The sequence below is a fragment of the Pistacia vera genome, unplaced genomic scaffold (assembly GCF_008641045.1).
Source record: "Pistacia vera cultivar Batoury unplaced genomic scaffold, PisVer_v2 Contig479, whole genome shotgun sequence".
NCBI lineage: Eukaryota > Viridiplantae > Streptophyta > Magnoliopsida > Sapindales > Anacardiaceae > Pistacia > Pistacia vera.
Window position 1 is genome coordinate 276,773 of NW_022196311.1, and position 21,235 is coordinate 298,007.

At 33.9% G+C, this 21,235-nt stretch overlaps 1 protein-coding gene and 1 pseudogene across 1 annotated transcript in view; both read right to left on the reverse strand.

Annotated features, from left to right (window-relative positions):
- The window catches only part of LOC116146574 (protease Do-like 10, mitochondrial), a 32,495-nt gene extending 12,432 nt beyond the window's left edge, over positions 1–20,063 (reverse strand). Inside the window, exons 1-2 of the mRNA XM_031431995.1 lie at positions 19,988–20,063; positions 13,207–13,291 (exon numbers count right to left, since the gene is read on the reverse strand). Of these exons, the coding sequence (XP_031287855.1) occupies positions 13,207–13,291; positions 19,988–20,063 (161 nt within the window). The remainder of the gene's footprint in view (positions 1–13,206; positions 13,292–19,987) is intronic.
- LOC116146534 lies at positions 9,702–13,045 on the reverse strand (annotated as a pseudogene).
- Positions 20,064–21,235: the final 1,172 nt, after the last annotated feature.

A 21,235-nucleotide genomic window follows, 5' to 3' on the forward strand; every position in this document is an offset into this window, starting at 1 on the left:
AGGTTTTAAGTTCGAATCCCCACACACAGACTGAATAAATGAAAATAAAATCCAAACTGATGTAATTAAGCGTGTCTGTTGGTCTAATATATGTTTACAACTTCATCGAACTCTGAGCAAATAGAATTCTCTATGTATGAATTGGTAAGCGTATGAAGAAATGACTTGTAATTTATGGAGCCATTACTAGGGCAACATGAATCCCAATAACTAAGGAGGATAATTAATGAATAATTTAGTTTACATATGCGTCAAATGTAATAATTGTAGCTTCTCACAATGACAATGAAATAAATAAAAATGTGAGGGTTACATTAATTTGTGATATTAATCAGTACCAATAATGTAAGAATACTTTAGGCTCCGTTTGTTTCACTCTTTCGAATATTATTATAGTTTTTCCTAATAATGTTTAACAGTAAAATTGGTTTATTCTCACAATATTATTCTATATTATTCAATTTCTTTTAAACCTCCTTAAATTTATTAATTTAACTAAACACCCCAAATTTTTTTTTTTTAGAAATTGCAAAAACACCCAGCAACCCACATTTACCAGATTCCGGCCACCACTGCTGGAAGCTGGCCGGAATCTGGTATAATGACGCACTATCGGCTGAATCTGGCCAATATTGCGCTGATTTAGCCTTTTCCGGCCGGATCTACTGCCAAAGATCTGGCTGTCAACGACAAGATCTTTAGCCATAGCCAATCGTCAATGACGGCCAAGATATGGTTGGCCGTCATAAACGATCAAATGCGGCCAAATCTGGCCGTCAATGACCAGATCTAGCCGTAGATCTGGCCAAAAAAGGTTATATTGGCGCATGACCGGCAATATCCAATCGGTCATGCGTCGATACGGCGACTCTAGCCACCCTCCAGCGATGGTGGCCGGCTGTTCGTATTTAATAGGTGGATTGGGGGTGTTTTTGTTAACTTTTAATATTTTATTATAGATGAGTTCAGTAAATAAACAAACATAGGGGGTATTTTTGTTAATTTTTAAATCTTACATTGTAATACCCACTCAATTTAATTTTTTTCAAAATATTATTCTAAAAACTATCAGAATAATGAACCAAACGAATCCCTAGTCTCTCAATTCTAATTTGTCTTTAGTATTTGTTATTGTTGTAATTGGTCATCCACATTATAAAAAACACGACGGTCACCACCTAAGAATTAAATTTCTGTAAATTATATAAGCATGAGAGCTATGATAAATTAAAGAACCGTTTTTGAGATGCATTAACCAAAAGAGTATATTTAAATTAATTAATTGCGTAGAACCTGCTGGCAGATGGAGCCACGCAAAGCAATAGCATTGGAGATTTAATTCTTTTCGTGATATAAATAAGATGTAATATAACATGATAGAATATATGTTCTCAGTGGTGGGACAGATAAATCCGATTAATTAATTTATCGTTTGAATAAGCTAATTTATGTCTAACCATCGAATAAATCCTTTTAACGGTGATTCACAAATAAGCTAATTTATGTTTGACAGTCGAATAAATCTTTTTAAAGGTGATTCACTAATAAGCTAATTTATGTTTGACAGTCGAATAAATCTTTTTAAAGGTGATTCACTAATAAGCTAATTTATGTTTAACCAACGAATAAATCTTTTTAAAAGTTATTGTGTGTGATTTTCCAGAAAGCTCGCGGATCTCAAAAGTTCGTAGAGCTGCAGTTCGACCCACAATAAGTTTGACCTAAAATCAGTACGATCCAGAGTAAACTCGCACAGCGACCAATCCTAACGATTGTTTGACAGATCAAGGATAAACTTCAATCTCGGATATTTCGAAAGGGATTAGATCAACACCGCGGACAACGCGATCTCAACGCTCAATCGCGAAGATGACGGGATTGCATATCAAATTTCTTTGCAATCCCGAACTTATCTCTCTTCCCTTTATTAAAAAACTTGTATAAATAACCCCTCAAACTATGAGAGAGGGGTTAGCAGATTAGCATTGACACTTTCATATAATCTCTTGTAAGCTCTCACAGTAATAAGAGAAACGGTGGACGTAAGTTTAAGTTCTTATTTATCGAACCACTTAAATAATTCATTCGTGTTCATTACTTTAACACACTTTTATATTGCATTGCTGATTTTCCTTAAATCATGTACATATCGGTTTCGATTTCATCAAGGTCAATCGGATTACTCTGGTTACTACAAGTTTTCGTATCAACAAAAGTGATTCACGAATACACTAATTTATGTCTTACCACCGAATAAATCTTTTTCTACAAAGATGTAGAAATTAATTAATTAGGATTTCTAAAAATAATAGACCAGTAATTAATTAATTTGAGCCTCTTCTGCTGTAAAGATAGGATATGACATGGATAATGATAACATAAAGATTAACAAGTAGGGAAGACGGAAGAGTGATTAGAAGACGGCGCTTCTGGATGTGGTATCTCAAACAGAAGGGAAGCTCGCACACAGCTATGAACACAAGGTGGCGCCTGAGATTTCTCAAACAAAAGCGCAGTTCGCACGGTTTCGGGCCTATAGAGCTCTTCAACATGCAGACGCAAATACTTCGGAGACCTCCATAGACGAGCCGTTTGATAAGGTCCCCATTGGATTTCCAGTATACGCCGGGAGGAGGGTATGCATACAGCATACGTACATACATATATACAAAAATATGCTATATCATTTAAAATTCTCACGTGAAACCAAATCTTCTAGCTAAAAGCGAAGCAGAACTCTTCGACAGCCTCGTCCCCATCTCCTCCACCAAAAGAAGCAAACCGACAGATTGACAAGCCTCACTTTGCCAAGAACTAATTAGAAGGATAATAAAAAAGAAAATGCTATATCCATAACCTCTTTTCACAAACTTAACTTCTCACAACCCCAATGTGATAGTTCGTGATTGATTAGTTCGTGATGGATCTCATCTGGATCCTACCTGATAAATTATAATTGACTAATTGTAAACTACCACGTTAGAGTTAGGGTTGTGAGAGAAAGTTTGTGAGAAGAGGTTATAGGTGTAACATTACTCTAATAACAAATAATTTACTTGCCACTATGCTTCCGATTTAATAATTGTAGCTACTCAGAATGACAATATTATTGGAATAAAAAAGAATGTGAAATTAATATGATTATCATGCATTCATTGCAAAGATAGACGAGAGAGAAAAAATTTCTGAGATTGATGTCATAAATTCATTGATGGGCTAGGTAGTATGAATGATATGGTACTCAGACGGTTTGGTCCAAGTTCATAAAATATTACTTCAATAATTTATCTTTTAATCCGAGAATTATCATGTTTGGTTTTAAAGTAAAAAAAGATTTCGATAATCTTCAAATATCAATAGTAGTTACTGTAGGTAAATTTTGGAGTAATTCAATTACCGACTGAAAGGGTGTTATTTTTTTTATTATCAAGATAGTCCTAATTTTGTTCCCATTTTACCCTTAATTATTAAAAATTTCTCATGGAAATGCTTTTGGAAGCATGATGTCTAAGAGTTCATTAGACATGGCTCTCCAGCATACGGTATGCAATTCTTATACCTTTTGTCTATATAATCCTTTTACGTATTTTGCTTTTGTCATATATATATATATATACCGAATTAAAAAGTATATAGATTTTAGATTGATCAAACCCTAATATCCTCTTGAACGTATAATTTGTGCATAGTCAAGAACAACGGACCGCAAAAATTGTGTTTCTGTGGGCATTTAGTACTGTTCATTGAAGATGAATTTCTCTTTTATTAATTTTTAATTTAAAATATATTAATAATTTTACAAAATAATTTGAGGGATTTAAATAGGTTCAGTCTAGTAACAATTCATTTAAGCCCAAATAATGTTGATTGGGTTTAGGCCCAATTAACCCATTGGGCCAAATTTCAATTAACCTGACCACATGGTGGGTCAGTTTCGGGTCGGACCGGGTTGAGCATTTATTTGTTGTTTATTTTATCTTTGTTGTTACATGAAACCTCTCACACGTCTTTCAATTTTATATTAAACAAATCAAAATAAATTATAATCTACAAGTTTTTGTAGTCATTTTTTTTTTCCATGTTTAAATTAATTGAAATTTATTTATGTTCTCATTTATTATGATATTATTCGTCTATAAAATTAACTATTACAGAATAATAATATTGGTTGTACAGGATATTAAACGAGATCGAATTAATCCTCATCTTATGGGCATGATCCCTTCAAAGAACTCCACCAAAGAATAAGAAATTCTCATGTGCATATTATATCATAGATTTTTAATATATGATTTAGAAGTGAGCAGTTAATTGCTACTTTTGATTTTATATTTTGTAAAGTTAACGAGTAATTGTTAACCTTTAATTAATCTACACATTAAAAACCTCAAAACATAGATATAAAAATATTTATCATATGGTATATAGTACAGTATTATTATCATAGGATAAAGGTATTCTTTCAAGGTTATGAATTTATTAGATTACAACATATATGTTTAAGCTAATTGACACTAATATCAAGGACCTTTTAAGGTGATTTTGAAATCATAGTCCAACACTAAACTAATATGAATTAATTAACATTATATTTACCTTATATCGAAATTGCAGGAATAGTCGTATGTATAATAATTCAACATTAATACACATATAAAGTTAAAATATAATTCAATATAGATATTTGAAAATTCTCAAATATGAACTTCCTTTGTGAATCAAAGATTAAAGGTGGGTATTTGATCATTAATTAGCTTTTAATTTTACGATTTAAGAACTCTCACCATTGATCCCTACATTAAAAACTACAAAACGTTTATATAGCGCATTTTTTTTCAGAATATGATAAAATATTTTGAAACAGGGAAACAAAACTCTAAACCCCCAAGCTTTCTCTAATACTATAAACCCTCGGGATATCAGGATATACCTTGAACCCTCTTTCGTTACACAAATGTAATAAAAATAGAGCAATGCTAGTTTTACAAAGACACATAAAAAGGGGGCATACAAGACAATCCCCACCCTTGATTTTCATGATTATATCTCTCTTTTTCTTTCTCTTTTCCTTTTTTTCTTTTGTTTTTTCTTCGGGATGATGTCACTTTGCAGCCCTCTTGTATGGGTCTTTGTAAGGATAGCATTTTTCATAAAAATATGTGGTTAAGGTGCTTTTGTCGTTGTGTTTAATTCATGTTTTTAGTATTAAAATTTAAATATGATATTTGTATAATATTATAGGAACTAATTTTGGTACATGTAATTTCTTTAAAATAAAATAATCATAGTAATGAAACGAAATTAAAACTAAATTAGATATGATAGTCTATTAAAGCTCTTTAATGATATTTTATTTGATTATGATAATAGTTTAATAAAATAAAAATAGAAAAATAAAAGATGAATTAGTGTAGTAATAAAAATAGTACTGACTGCAATAAGATATATAATATTTTCAAATATAAAATAAAGAAAAATATTAAAGAAATTTCTTTGTTATGGGGGGCACAATGTGATTAATTACGAAATTAAAGGGTTCTTTTGAGTTTTTAAATTTCAGGGCCTAATGTCACGGGCAGGGGTTTACACCCAAAAGCTAACCCATTAGATGGACTGTCACGGTGGGGGTTTCACACTCAAAAACCTAACCCATTAGATGAATTACACGGCTAGAACTTCACACCAAAAGGCAACCCATTAGGTAGAGAGACTCCCTTTTTTATAAACCCAAGACATTTCCAATGTTCTTTCACGTGAAATTAGTGACACTAAGGCCCCTTCTCATGTGTAGATTCGCCACTCTGCATCACCCAATCCACCGGATTTTAGCTTTTTTTCGACCAATCTCAAACTCCAAAATAACCTCAAAGACATTGTGGACTCCCACGACCTCCTCTACAAAACCCATACCCTACTTGTCGTCATCACTCTTTTCCGGCCACTCACCACACTTTCCACCTTGCTTTTGGGTATCTTCTCGATCGTTTTTCTATCGATCAGAGAGCAACCAACACCATCGAACTAAGCAACAGACTCTCCTTGTGTGGATATGTTTTTTGGCCTTTTTTTCCTTTCCCTTTGCCAAAAATCAAAGCCTGAATTTCGTCTACCCTTGCCCGATAAAAAAGCCCAAGTTAATTTTCCAGATTCCCACCCTTAGTTGAACAGTCAGTGATGATGTTTAATCAAATGAAACCAAGGGTGAGAACTTGCAATTTCGCTAAACTTTGGGTGTACATATGCATTTACTCTAATTTATATAGTACTAACTATCAATTTCATAGTAATGAAAAAAAATCTCAAAATTATTAACGTCGATTTACAAAATGTAACTATACAAAGCTGTATTGATACATTAAATATAAATTATAGATATTATATTATATTGTAGCTTTCTTGGATGTTATGTTAACTTGCGTCTACATATAATATTAATATAAAACTAAATTAGGTTATAAGATTATCTTTTGTTTCGTGGAGAGCAAGGTCCCACCAAGCACTAAATTAAGATATGGTTAAGTTATTTAATATTTGATTGCCTTAAAAGTGGAATGGGGTTAACGAGTCTTGTGTTAATTAACTTCTTAATCAACTCCTAAATTCGATCTTTTCTGATCTAAGTTGTTGGAAGAATTTCGTTTTAGAAGAAAACCCGTCAATATAAGTTGATAGCTTATACATCCGAATAAGTTCTATTTGATATGATTTGTTCGAGTAAAACTTAGAAAATATCATTTTTTTGTTTATGAAAAATTTCTTGTTAGAAGCTTGAATGATATCAATGTTTAACTTAAATATTAATGTTAACTCTTACTTAAAAGCATGGTAAACAATGACCTAACGAGGTATCAAAGCTTAAGGTCCCAAAATTCAAATCTCTCACGTTCAAAATATCATTCAATTATTCTCTATTTGTTATCAGAAATTTTTTTTAAGCTAGAGCTTTTTGACCAAGTGGTAATTTAGGATATTTCAGTAACAGATTAGAATTGTTGAAAAAATTTAGTAAATAAAATTGTTTTGGTACATTTTTGCTTTTTTTTTTTTTAATTTTTAAAATTAGACTTTAAGAACAAGATTCACTTAAAAAAAATATAAAAATCATCTAATAATTTTATCATTTTCCGTTAAAATTAGCAGTAATAACTGTTAAAACTTAGATGTCCCTTGGGGGCTTTAGTTGGAGGTAATCTAGGTAAAACATGGTAAAACAATGACCGAGGTATCAAAGCTTAAGGTCCCAAAATTCAAATCTCTCCGTTCAAATACATTCATTAATTCTCATTTGTTATCAGAAATTATTTTAAGCTAGAGCTTTGGACCAAGTGGTAATTTAGGGATATTACAATTAAACAGATTTAGAATTTGTAATGAAAAATTTAGTAAAAAAATTGCTTTGGTCTTTTTTTTTTTTTTTTAATTTTTTAATTTAGACTTTAACAAGATTCACTTAAAAAAATATTAAAAATCATCTAAATATTTTATCATTTCCGTTAAAATTAGCAGTAAATAACTGTTAAAACTTAGATGTCCCTTGGGGGCGTTTAGTTGGAGGTAATCAGGGTTATGTCATCTTATATTACTGTGATTAGATGTACCATGTTGGTTGTTAAATAATATAAATTCCGGGTAATCTTGCATTACCAATAGTTTTATTATGTTGATAATATTGGAGGTAATCAGATACCTCCATTTTCTTAGGTATTATAAGATTACCAATAATCTTATTTTGTTACAATTCTATCTCTTAAATAATTTTTGGACATAGCTCTGTTTTAAAATCAATTTACATTATAATATCATTTCAGTTTTTACCTTGTTTAATTAAGTTTTTGGACAATAATACCCTTATATTAAAACAATTACAGACCACTACCGCCACTAGCCACCCCGCCAACAGTGGGCCACCACTATGGCCCGTCGGAGTCCCTAAAAAAACCAAGTCATCGGAGGCTTGGGGGGCTTCGATATGGCCATTTCTAGCCATATTGATGGCAAAAAACGGCCATTTAGGCCAAATCTGGTCGATAATGGCTGCAAATCTGGCTGTTAATGGTCATATCCATCGATCTGACCTGAAATGGCTAAATAGATCTAGCCATTTCGGCAGATATGGCCGTTTTCGGCCATCAAATGGTAAGAACGACCATATCGAAGCCTTACGGTCACGTGAGCTATCACGACGATTTTTGGTGACTTTCGATGGTGGTTTGCGGTGACGGAAAGGGGTGGGGGTGATTTTATCATAAATTAAAGTTTTATATAAGCGGGGTGTTTTAGCTAAATCTGAAATATTGGGGTTAGAAAAAATTATTTAAAACAAAAATAATAAAAAATAATATTATATAATATTTAAAAAAGGGCAATTTAGGCTATGTTTGGCTTAGTATTTTTATCCATATTTGGATCCTATTCTCCAAATAATGTTTGGCCATTATTCCAGAAATATTACCCTATTTTTTAATTACTTTTAACCCCATACGGTTATTACTTTCACTAAATACCCCCTAAAAAAGTTTAAAAATTAACAAAAACACCCCTATCAACCCAACTTGTCAGATTCCGGCAACCACCGCGGTGATAGCCAATCCGTACAACGGCCTAACTTCCACCAAAAAGCTGGAAGTTCACCGATCTGCTCGCAAAGAAATGGCCATCGTTGACGGTCAACGAAGGCCAAATCTTGGCCATCGTTGACCGAAAACGACGGCCCATCTTTGGCCATCGCTGACGGCCAAAGATAGTCGTCGTTTGGCCTTTTCCAACCGTCGCGGTCATAACAGACCGTAATCTGGCCTTTGCCGTCTAGATCGTGGTGGATCTGGCCGAAAAAGGCCATAACGACATGTTACGGCAAGATTCGACCCGTCTGTGCCGTAACGAAATTTTTCAGCCAGATTCTGACGGTGGTGCCGAAATCTGGCACCAAAAATTCCGAGGGTTGTTTTGTCATTTTACATATTAGGGTCTTAATTAAATTAGTAAACCTAAGGGCTTTTTCATAAATTTTTAAAATTACCTTGTAATACTCACCCTATCCAACAACCCAATACATCCCCAAAATCTTATCCAAAATGATAAACCAACGCACCCTTAATATTTATAACATACCCCACCATTTATTCCTTCTAGCCAAACATGTTAATATAACATACCCACCAATTACCAAACACATTTTTCTAAAGATTCATAGTAATCTTTAAGGTAATATAGATTCTAGTTGCTTGTGGAGGACTGAAAATTTTATTCAAGAAGCGTATTAGTCAGAGAACAATGGTCCAGATTGCGTTTGATACGATTTATTCAATAAAGATAAACTTCATTGAACAGATGCTTGGATTGATCGAGAGAAAATCTAACTCGGATTAAAGCAATAAATAATAGTTCAAACACGATGAACAAAACTAATGAGACTTCTATGTTTTTATATTTCCTAATTACTTCCAACACATGGAAGTAAGAATCTTGTAAACCCTGACTATGATTGTTGTTATTGGTATCTCCTTGAAATATACCTCAAACATGGTAATGTTGACATAGAAATAATGCTATTCCTAGATCAATATGTAACTATGAAAAGCCTACTAACTCGATTACAATACCAAAATTTTACTTTGTCGGTTTTGTTTTTTGCAACTGTATTCTGAAGACAATTCAGCTTGTGCAGGCCAACTCAATCCTGGGTTCTCTCATCTCCAAGGTCACGGACATGCAGACGGTATTCTGTGAAGTTCTAGAATTCTAGACGTGGCATTTTTGCCATTTGAGTTCCAATACAATTACCCTGTCATCGTCCAAATCAAACCTCAAGCTCTCTGCACTACAGTTTTCGACTTGTTCGCATAAATGCTTCAGGTTTTCAATTTCCACTCCGTTGACCTTCTTAATCTGTTAACCACAATTGAGATCATTCAGAAAAAATATGACCACTGTATAATGAAAGCAGTCCTGTGCTTTTCTACGATCAAATGCTAGGAAATTGAAATCAGTCAATCAGATATATTGGTTATATTTCTCAACTTGTAAGCCGGAGATTCAGTGGCAATAAAGTAAAGGTTGCCATCCATATTCTGCTTCAAAATGCATTCATAACGTCTTGGTTCATTGGGAGTTGAAGATGGTATGACAGCCAGTAGGTGATGACCCATCAAAGCAAGTTTGAATATGATGATAACTATACTTAATTCTTAAATTAGCGCACCTGTAATTCTGCAAACGCTCATACCCGCATTGATATCATCCATCAGTACCTGAACAAGACAAGTGATTATTGTTACTAGGTAAACAGAAAACTCTATGGCTTAAGCAACGGGATATTAAAATTTGAATCCAGCAAAACCCTCAAACCCAAATGTTTCTCTAAGATAAAGAATAAATTATTATGATGTGATCAAAGGTAAGAAAATCAGAGGGCATGTTCATCCGTACAACCCAAAAAATGGTAGTCAAAATGGTCATTACAGGATCATTAAAAGTGACCAGAAGTTGAATCGGCCAAAGAAACTTCAATTAAAAAGAATGGGTTCACTGAGTAATTTAATTGATTCTCACAGCATTTTCCAACACGCAAAATATACAAGGAAAAATAATCTCAATTGAGGAAAACGTGGTCAGAGAAACTTAAAGCAATGATGCAGCCAAAGAAGAAAGCAGACCGAGAAAGAATAACGAGTTGTTCACTAGCCTTTTTAGGCAGCTCTCTCAGTGCACGTTCACACAATCTACTTGGGAAGTGTTATACCAATCTTCTCCATACTCGTGAAGATACGGCTGGGTAAGCGGAATAAAAAACCAGTCCAGCAATATGTAATAGCTAGGTATCTTATCAAATTGATGCACTGGAACTAGAGGTTGCAACTAAAATCAACAAACTTATGGATCAATCCCAACACATTACATTCAATATATTTATCAAATAATGAATCTTCAAGCTACTAATATCATCAGTTTCAAGAATCAAGAGAAAAGATAACAATGTCTTACAGGTCGTAGTGTGATACTGAATTCATGCTCTTTGGCATCTCTCAACTTTAACTAAACATTTCTCATTGGGTTTCTTCATAGCACACAAATGATCAAATGTTATCCGTTCTCTGTTCGAAAGAACTGCAATGTTGTGAATAAGACTACAAATTAAGAACATAAGGGAAAACCAAAGATGTCAAAGACATCAAGAGAGGAAAGTAACAAAACTTTGAACTTGTATCATTTTTTGCTTCTAATTAAGATCTAAAAATGTTGCGTTTTTCCCAAGCAGTGGGCAATCAAAGATTCAAGCACAGTTTTATAAAACAAGAAAAGCAATACCAATAAGAACATCTCAGTATAGCAAAATGTGGCTATTTGTTTACTTGAACGACCTAATTCAGTTTAGGTTACTTATCTTTCAAATGAGGTAACAACTGCTAAATTAATGAGAACAAAATAAAATTTTTATTATTATCACGAAGAAGATACAGAGTTGGTACCTGTCCCATCATTTGCTATAGCACAGAATCAATGCAAGAACAATATCATCTTTCAAGATTTTGGGCATCTGATAGAGGATTAATTTTGTCCACAGTCTCCAGTCATTTCGGGTCGCATTCCAAGAATTTTCGAAGTTGAACATTCTCAGTGGTTTGGCACGTAGTCCCAAGAACAAAATCCAACATATTTCCCATTTTCCTCAACACCAATTATAAATGCTTTATAACTGGAACAGGAATAATAAGCTGTGAAAGACGATAAGTAAAAAAAATTCAGCCAGGGCACGATAATTTTTTGCTAGATGAAAATAAATATATTTATCTGAATCTGTTTGCTCCCTAGATATAACATAAGATCATTTGAGACAGACCACAAAAAGATTTACCCAATATTCTCAGCACCGGAAAGGTTTTGAAAAGCGACACAACAACTTTATTGCCATAATTGCCGGGCCACCACTATTGCCAGGATTTATAGCTGCATCATCTGTATAGCCATCAGTTGAGTAGCACCATGGACGTATTGGGTTTGGTTAACCCTCGAAACAACTCCTTTAGTACTGAATGTTGTCACCACCTGTAACCAAAGAACACAACATTATAGACAACATTATAATTTACACCCCCACCAAAGATGAGACCTCTAAAAAATAAGAGATTATAATGTATTGGAGGTACCTTGAGGATATCCAACAACAGCAACAGCGTGTTGAGAAATGGAGTGTCTCCTAGCTCTAAAAATGTCACACCCTCCCAAAATTCTTCATTCTCCCAACAAGAATGCCAAGTCACATTCATGACCACAGCTTCAACTCGGGCTCTATATTTGGTAGAACCACCTGCTTTTTTACCATCAAAAATGTATATCCCCACCAATGACATTTGTTAAATCTTTTTTCCATGAATAACAAATCCTACATTATTTGAAAAACCAACAATTATATTAAACTCTCTCACACCATCACCTCAAAATAACATCAATCTAACCAAATTTTAACGCAAATGGACCAAACACCGTTTCCTAATCTACTTTACCACTAATAGTTACCATTCACATACAGACAACAGGGGCACAACTTTTTCAAATCCCCTTACACTTTCTACCAGGCCTAGTCGATTGAATCTGGAATGATCTGATCTTGAAACTAAATATTAAAAATAGTGATAACCTAGCACAGTATTAGAGCAAACGCCCAACCAAATCCCCTCACATTCTCTGTTATTGGAAACTATCTGAACTAATCTGTCTAACACACGCATCACGTTACAGGCTGATGGACTTAAATATCTGGAGTCCCTATCCAGCTAAAACTGCACATGGAACTTAACAGCAAAGCAAGTAAGGAGTGGAGCAAATTCCAAATTTTTTCTAATCCACATTCATTCGAGAAGCGGATAGATAACATAAAACTTGAGTCAAGAGGCTAAATGCACAATCAAGGAAGAAAATGGAGAAAGGAATAACCTGAACCTAGTTTTCTCGTTGGGATTTGTTCTGCCAAGGAAGAAATAATTGGGGCTTCTGGAAACTGTAAAAACTTCACCACCGAATCCAAAGCCAGCTCGATTGCTGCATAGTATTTGTCGTAACATTACTACTTTTCTTAACGAAACGACGTCGGACTACTCCTCGTCTTGCTCGTGTGTCTCTGTACAGCTGTTCCTCAAACTGCTGGTTTCATGGATTGCTGGCACAGTTGTTGCAGTTGAAAAATGTGTAATGAGGCAGAGAAGCAGCCTGCTTGAGGTAGTGTTAGTGGCGTTGTTAAAGATATAAAGGAGGAGAAAGAAGAAGAGAGCAAGCCTGGTGACTCTGCGCAATGCTGAACCCACATTGCTTTATTTCTACAGAAGAAGAAGAAGAGAAGAAAATGGAAAAGGTTCTTGTTTTGGTTAGGTTTGGTGAAAGTATGGACAGTGGGACTGGGCCAGGCAGTAGGTGGTCCAGCCCACCACATAATGGCCCAATTGGCCCAATTATAATTTTCTCAGCCTTGGCTCAAGCCCATTATGAAAGAAAATCTCCTAGATAATTAGAAAGAGATGAGTTGCGTATCAATAAGAACGTATGTTCCGTCAGTTTGTATTTATAATACTAAAAGAGTATTCGAACAACTTGCGTGTACCTCAACAATCATGAAGTCCATTAAACATCCTATAATTCAATGATAGGTAAGTCACATATTGGCAATGCTACTTGGTAGGCTCGAACACAAGACCTCCGGATACCAAATTTTTGCCATCTAGCCACAAGCCAATTTTTTTTTTTTTTTTTAAACATGATTTACATTTGTTAAAAAGTTTGAAACGAAGACTTGAAATAATGCAAACATATATATTGCCATAGTGAATCGCTGTTGACACTCTAATGAATATGGATAATTATGGAAAAAATATGTAATTAATTAATTATTTATTATTTAGCTCAAAACGAAAAATCATATGGAAAACCATTTTCAAAAATAAATTAATCTATTGAAATAGCTATACATATGTGTTAGTTTCCCATTAAAATTAAACAAAGAATTAAGGCATTTCATATTTGTCTTATTAATTAAGGTGACACTATGATCGGATTGAACAATGCCAAATGTGGACTTAGAGGAATCTATGTATTTTTTCATCACAAAGCTCCTATGAATTTGGAATTTGGAAGCTTTGCATGGCTTAATGACAGAGACCTTTTCATGGCCGGCCTCCATTCCAAATGTCACTCCATTTTTATTCCATTAATTATTCAATTCATTATATCACTTTCCTATATATTCATTCTTCTGTTAAAACAAAGTTTTCAATAAGAATCAATATGAACAGTGGTGGTGAGGAAGATGAAGATCCCTTCGATGCCATTAGCCCAAAGAAAGATAAGAGATGAAGATCTTCTTCTCTTCAGGGAGTTGCATAAAACGTGAAAAAATCGACTTACTAGCCTCCTCCAGCCAGTTTCTGATGAGTTTGGCCGAATCCTGGTACTCTACTCTTTATGTTTTTATTTTATGTATGTCCAATAAAATTATGATTACTAGGTGTTACATTCGTCGAGCCTAACAAATTATTGTCAAAGAGTCAAAACCTTCGAGTGATCCAATGATAGGTATAAGAAAAGATAATGCTTCCTCCTGTAAGTAGACGTGATGAAACTATTGGGTGATTCATAATTAGTGTAAAAATGGGATAACGTTACCTCGTGCAATAAAGGTCGATGACATTATTGAAAGGATCCAATAGTGTACAAAATGGGTAATGTTACCTCTTTGTTGTCGTATATTCCTCTTATATATATCTTATGTTTTTTTACAGGAAATTATGCACTATCAGATTGGATCTGGTAGAAAGGATCAGGATATGACCGTTTGGAGAAAAGGAGAAGGAGAAAAATGATTATATTGGTACTTAATTGATGAATTAATTAGTAAAATTAAATTCAACATCAGCAAAACTTGCTTAAGAAAATTACTTTATATTTATTAATTCGATGAATATATTGTTTATGAAGGTTAGACACCACCAGCCACTCCATTATTTCCATCCTTAAATGGAAGCAACCGGTGCCCCGGAATTGTCATTCAAAGGGAGTTACCATTGTTCAACCTCTTTCAAGGGTATGTTAATTTCATCTTTGTTACTTAATCTTTGTTTATTTTCCTTACGCTAAAAGATAAAAAATATTGTGAACATTTTGCAGTAGAGACAGACTTAATTGAATTTTTATCTTTTAATATTTACCTATATTGTTTCATGAAATTTACATATTAAAAAATATAAACGTTCGCAAGAGAGTCAGACTGTTATTTGATCGTATAAGTAATATATTTAAGTATAGTTTGCAGGCAATTCAGGAGCACAAAAGGCAAGCACATCGGAAGGCCAAAGACTCCAAAACCTAAACCTAAAGTCCCTCAAAGATCAATAACCCCTAGTCAAAGACCAAGTACTCCAACTCAAACCAAAACCACACAAGGAACAACAATTACGAACCAAAAAACAACATTATTAACTATTGATTTAAACAACAAAAAACAAACATGAACACCAACAAAAACACAACAAGAATCACCAATAATCATATCGATGTTTTCCCACTTCAAACTTGTCTAACCCTAACGGGTATAACGACAGATGCAAGTACAACCACAAAAAAAGCCAAGAAGTCGGGGAGTGTCACCCTCGATGCGGTCAACAATTCCTGCTCAAATTCCAGGGTTTCCATGAAACACCCCCTAATTTAAAGACACTATTGATCGCTCAACTTCTGCTACAAGGGGTCGACCCAATACCGATCGCTCACTTCTGCAACCAAGACTCAACCTAATTCAACAACGCCGGTGTTCATTGGCAAAACAAAGACATGATCAACAACTTGTACCTAGATCGAGGAGGCAATCGTGCTCGCCAAGTGTCACGAGGGGTCGAAGTTAGGCCAAGGAAGGTGAAGGAAGAGAATGGTGGTTCATTCGGAATATGAACACAGAATAATTTTGTAGGGGTAAGATGTGGGAGAGATGATGAACACTAAAAAATTCAATGGGTGATCAAAAGGTCAGAAACAAAAACAAAGACTCGAGAAGGTTCAATTTCTCATGGAAATGCTTTTGGAAGCATGATGTCTAAGAATTCATTAGACATGGCTCTCAAGCATATGGTATGCACTTCTTCTACCTTTGTCTATATAATCCTTTTACGCATTTTTGCTTTGTGCATATATATAATATATGCACAATTACCGAATTAAAAAAGTATATAGAGAAATTTTATTTTAGATTGATCAAACCCAATATCCTCTGAACGTATAATTTGTGCATAGTCGAACAACGGACCGAAAAATTATGTTCCTGTGTGCATTTAGTACTTAATTAAGATGAATTTCTTTTTAATTTTTAATTTAATATATTAATATATTTTTACAATATTATTATTGGGTTTACAAAAGAATTTGAGGATTTAAATAGGTTCACTCTAGTAACATTTCATTTTAGCCCAAATAATTTTGATTGGGTTTAAGCCCAATTAACCCATTGGGCCAAATTCATTTACCTGACCACATGGTGGGTCGGTTTGGGGTCGGACCAGGTTGAGCATTGTTTTATTGTTATCTTATCTTTGTTGTTACATAAACCTTTGACACTTCTTTCAACTTATATTAAACAAATCAAAATAAATCATAATCTACTAGTCTTGGACTCAAATTTTTTTTCCACGTTTAAATTAATTAAAATTTATTTATCTTTTCATTTTTTGATATTGTTTTGTTTATAAATTACCTATTAATAATGATGTTTTTTGTTGTACAGAAATAAACGAGATCGAATTAATTCTCGTCTTATGGGCACGATCCCTTCAAAGAACTCAACCAGAGAATGAATTTGAATTGTCTTCAAAGAAGAGAGTGCGGACACAAAGCTCTTTAACCCCAATGGGGAATTTGAAAGTATATGAAATTTATCTCTTCTCTTTTTGCAATTAAACTAGCATTAATGCATTGAAAAAATGATGATATTCTAGGTAATTCGCTAAACTATATATGGTGGTAGAGTTGTATTGATCCTACCAAGTTACCATTCATTTCGATGGAATTTCACGATATTCATAGATGGAAAATTCTCAGTGCATATTATATCCTGATTTTTTAACATACAAACCAAAAGCGATATTTACATGAAAACAAAAATGAGTCACAATGATTAAGGACAAAGCTCGTGGATGGAATATTCAATGTACTGGTCTATATATATTGAGCCTCACCTACTAACTTAAGTTTTTAGATAAATCAAACTTAAAATGGTATGAGTCAAAGTTTTAAGTTCGAATCCCCACACACAGACTGAATAAAAAAATAAAATCCAAACTGATGTAATTAGCGTGTCTATTAGTCTAATATATGTTTAACACTTCACGAACTCTGAGCAAATAGAATTCTATGTATGAATTGGTAAGCGTATGAAGAAATGACTTGTAATTTATGGAGCCATTACTAGGGCAACATGAATCCCAATAACTAAGGAGGATAATTATGAATAATTTAGTTTACATATGCGTCAAATGTAATAATTGTAGCTTCTCACATGACAATGAAATAAATAAAAATGTGAGGGTTACATTAATTTGTGATAAATCAGTACCATAATGTAAGAATACTTTAGGCTCCGTTTGTTTCACTCTTTCGAATATTATTATAGTTTTTCCTAATAAGTTACAGTAAAATTGGTTTATTCTCAAATATTATTCTATATTATTCAATTTTTTTAAACCTCCTTAAATTATTAATTTAACTAAACACCCCAAATTTTTTTTTTAGAAATTGCAAAACACCCAGCAACCCACATTACCAGATTCCGCCCACCACTGCTGGAAGCTGGCCGGAATCTGGTATAATGACGCACTATCGGCTGAATCTGGCCATATTGCGCTGATTTAGCCTTTCGGCCGGATCTACTGCCAAAGATCTGGCTGTCAACGACAGATCTTTAGCCATAGCCAATCGTCAATGACGCCAAGATATGGTTGGCCGTCTAAACGATCAAATGCGGCCAAATCTGGCCGTCAATGACCAGATCTAGCCGTAGATCTGGCCAAAAAAGGTTATTGGCGCATGACCGGCAATATCCAATCGTCATGCGTCGATACGGCGACTCTACCACCCCCAGCGATGGGTGGCCGCTGTTCGTATTTAATAGGTGGATTGGGGTGTTTTGTTAACTTTTAATATTTTATTATAGATGAGTTCAGTAAAAAAAAATACAACATAGGGGTATTTTTGTTAATTTTTAATCTTACATTGTAATACCCACTCAATTTAATTTTTTCAAATATTATTCTAAAAACTATCAGAATAATGAACCAAAACGAATCCCTAGTCTCTCAATTCTAATTTGTCTTTAGTATTTGTATTGTTGTAATGGTCATCCACATTATAAAAAACACGACGGTCACCACCTAAGAATTAAATTTCTGTAAATTATATAAGCATGAGAGCTATGATAAATTAAAGAACCGTTTTGAGATGCATTAACCAAAAGTATATTTAAATTAATTAATTGCGTAGAACCTGCTGGCAGATGGAGCCACGCAAAGCAATAGCATGGAGATTTAATTCTTTTCGTGATATAAATAAGATGTAATATCATGATAGTATATGTTCTCAGTGGTGGCAGATAAATCCGATTAATTAATTTATCGTTTGAATAACTAATTTATTCTAACCATCGAATAAATCCTTTAACGGTGATTCACAAATAAGCTAATTTATGTTGAAGTCAATAAATCTTTTTAAGGTGATGTCACTATAAGCTAATTTATGTTTGACATTCGAATAAATCTTAAAGGTGATTCACTAATAAGCTATTTATGTTTAACCAACGAATAAATCTTTTTAAAGTTATTGTGTGTGATTTTCCAGAAAGCTCGCGGATCTCAAAAGTTCGTAGAGCTGCAGTTCGACCCACAATAAGTTTGACCTAAAATCAGTACGATCCAGAGTAAACTCGCACAGCGACCAATCCTAACGATTGTTTGACAGATCAAGGATAAACTTCAATCTCGGATATTCGAAAGGGATTAGATCACACCGCGGACAACGCGATCTCAACGCTCAATCGCGAAGATGACGGGATTGCATATCAATTTCTTTGCAATCCCGAACTTATCTCTCTTCCCTTTATTAAAAAACTTGTATAATAACCCCTCAAACTATGAGAGAGGGGTTAGCAGATTAGCATGACACTTTCATATAATCTCTTGTAAGCTCTCACAGTAATAAAGAGAACGGTGGACGTAAGTTTAAGTTCTTATTTATCGAACCACTTAAATAATTCATTCGTGTTCATTACTTTAACACACTTTTATATTGCATTGCTGTTTCCTTAAATCATGTACATATCGGTTTCGATTTCATCAAGGTCAATCGGATTACTCTGGTTACTACAAGTTTTCGTTCAACAAAAGTGATTCACGAATACACTTATTATGTCTTACCACCGAATAAATCTTTTTCTACAAAGATGTAGAAATTAATTAATGGATTTCTAAAAAATAATAGACCAGTAATAATTAATTTGACTATTGGTAATGCAAGATTACCGGAATCTTATATTACTTGACAACCAAACATGGTAATCAAGTAATATAAGATGACATAACTTCAGTAATCTTCTATTACCTCCAACCAAACACCCCTTGAAGATTACTAAGTATCTTTAGGAAAATGTGTTTGGTTAGTTGGTGGGTATGTTATATTAATGTGTTTGGTTAGTTGGTGGGTATGTTATATTAATATGTTTGGTTAGAGGGAATAAATTTGTGAGTATGTTATTTAAATTACTAAATTGCCCTCTTTTTAAATATTAATATAATATTATTTTTATTATTAATTTTTGAATAATTTTTTTAGCCCCCAATATTTCAGATTTAGCTAAAACACCCCTGCTTATATAAAACTTTAATTTATGACAAAATCACCCCCACCCCTACCACCACCGCAAACCACCATTGGAAGTCTCCGAAAGTCGCCATTAGTAGCTCACCATGACCACGAGGCTCCGATGGCCCTTTTTTGCCATCAATATGGCCTCCCGGAGCCTCCCAACGAATCTCGGTCATTTTTAGGGACTCCGATGACTTCTCGACGATGGTTCGTGGTGGTTGGCCTGCTGTCGGTGGTGGCTGGGTGGCGGTGGTGGTCTGTAATTTGTTTTAATTATGTGGGCATTATTGTCAAAAAACTTAATTAAACAAGGGTCAAATAGAAATGGGATATTAATGCAAATTTATTTTAAAACAGGGGCATTATTATCCAAAATTTTAATTAATAAGGGATAAAATTGTAATAAAAATAAGATTACCAAGGTAATCTTATAATACCTAAGAAAATGGAGGTAATCTGATTACCTCCAATATTACCAATAGTAACATGCAAGATTACCAAAATCTTATATTACTTGACAATCAAACATGGTAATCAAGTAATATAAGATGACATAACCCTAGTAATCTTCCATTACCTCCAGCCAAACGCCCCCTTAGAGTAATTTGTTGTTCAATAATACAGAATTTTTTTTATTACTTTAGTTGATAAAGGTTTTTAGAAACTTGTATCTCTTTTCGATCGTGATTTTTACAAACATTGTGTCCTTATTTTGATTTCAAAAACATTTTATATGGAAATAAGGGTGTGTTTGTTTTGGGTGCGTTTGTTTTAGTATTTTTGAAAAAGTAAGAGTTTGGTGATAATAATGAGGTACGATTTGAAAATTAATAAAAACATCCATAGGTTTGTTAATTTCTAAACACCCTTGTAATAAAAACATTAAAAATTACAAAAACACCCCCACTTACCAATTAAATACCAGTGGCCGGAGTTGCCGTATCGGCGCACGGCCGGCTGGATTTGGCTAATCGTACACCGAGATAGCCTTTTCCAACTAGATCCATCGTGGATCTGGCCGAAAAATGCCAGATCTAAAGCTAGATCTGGCCATTAACGGCCAGATCTTCAATCGTAGATCTAGTCTTTTCCGGCCAGATCTTTGGCCATAGATCTGGTCTTTTCTGACCAGATTCACGGTGGATCTGGCCGGAAAAGGCTATATCGGCGCACTATCAGCCATATCCAATCGGTAGTGCACCATTATAACAGATTTCGACCATCTTCTAGCGGTGGTGGCCGGAATCTGGCAAATGTGGGTGGGGGTGTTTTTGCCAATTTCTAAACTTTTTTGGGGGTGTTTATTAAATTAACAAACTTAGGGGGTTTAAAAATAATTGAATAAAAT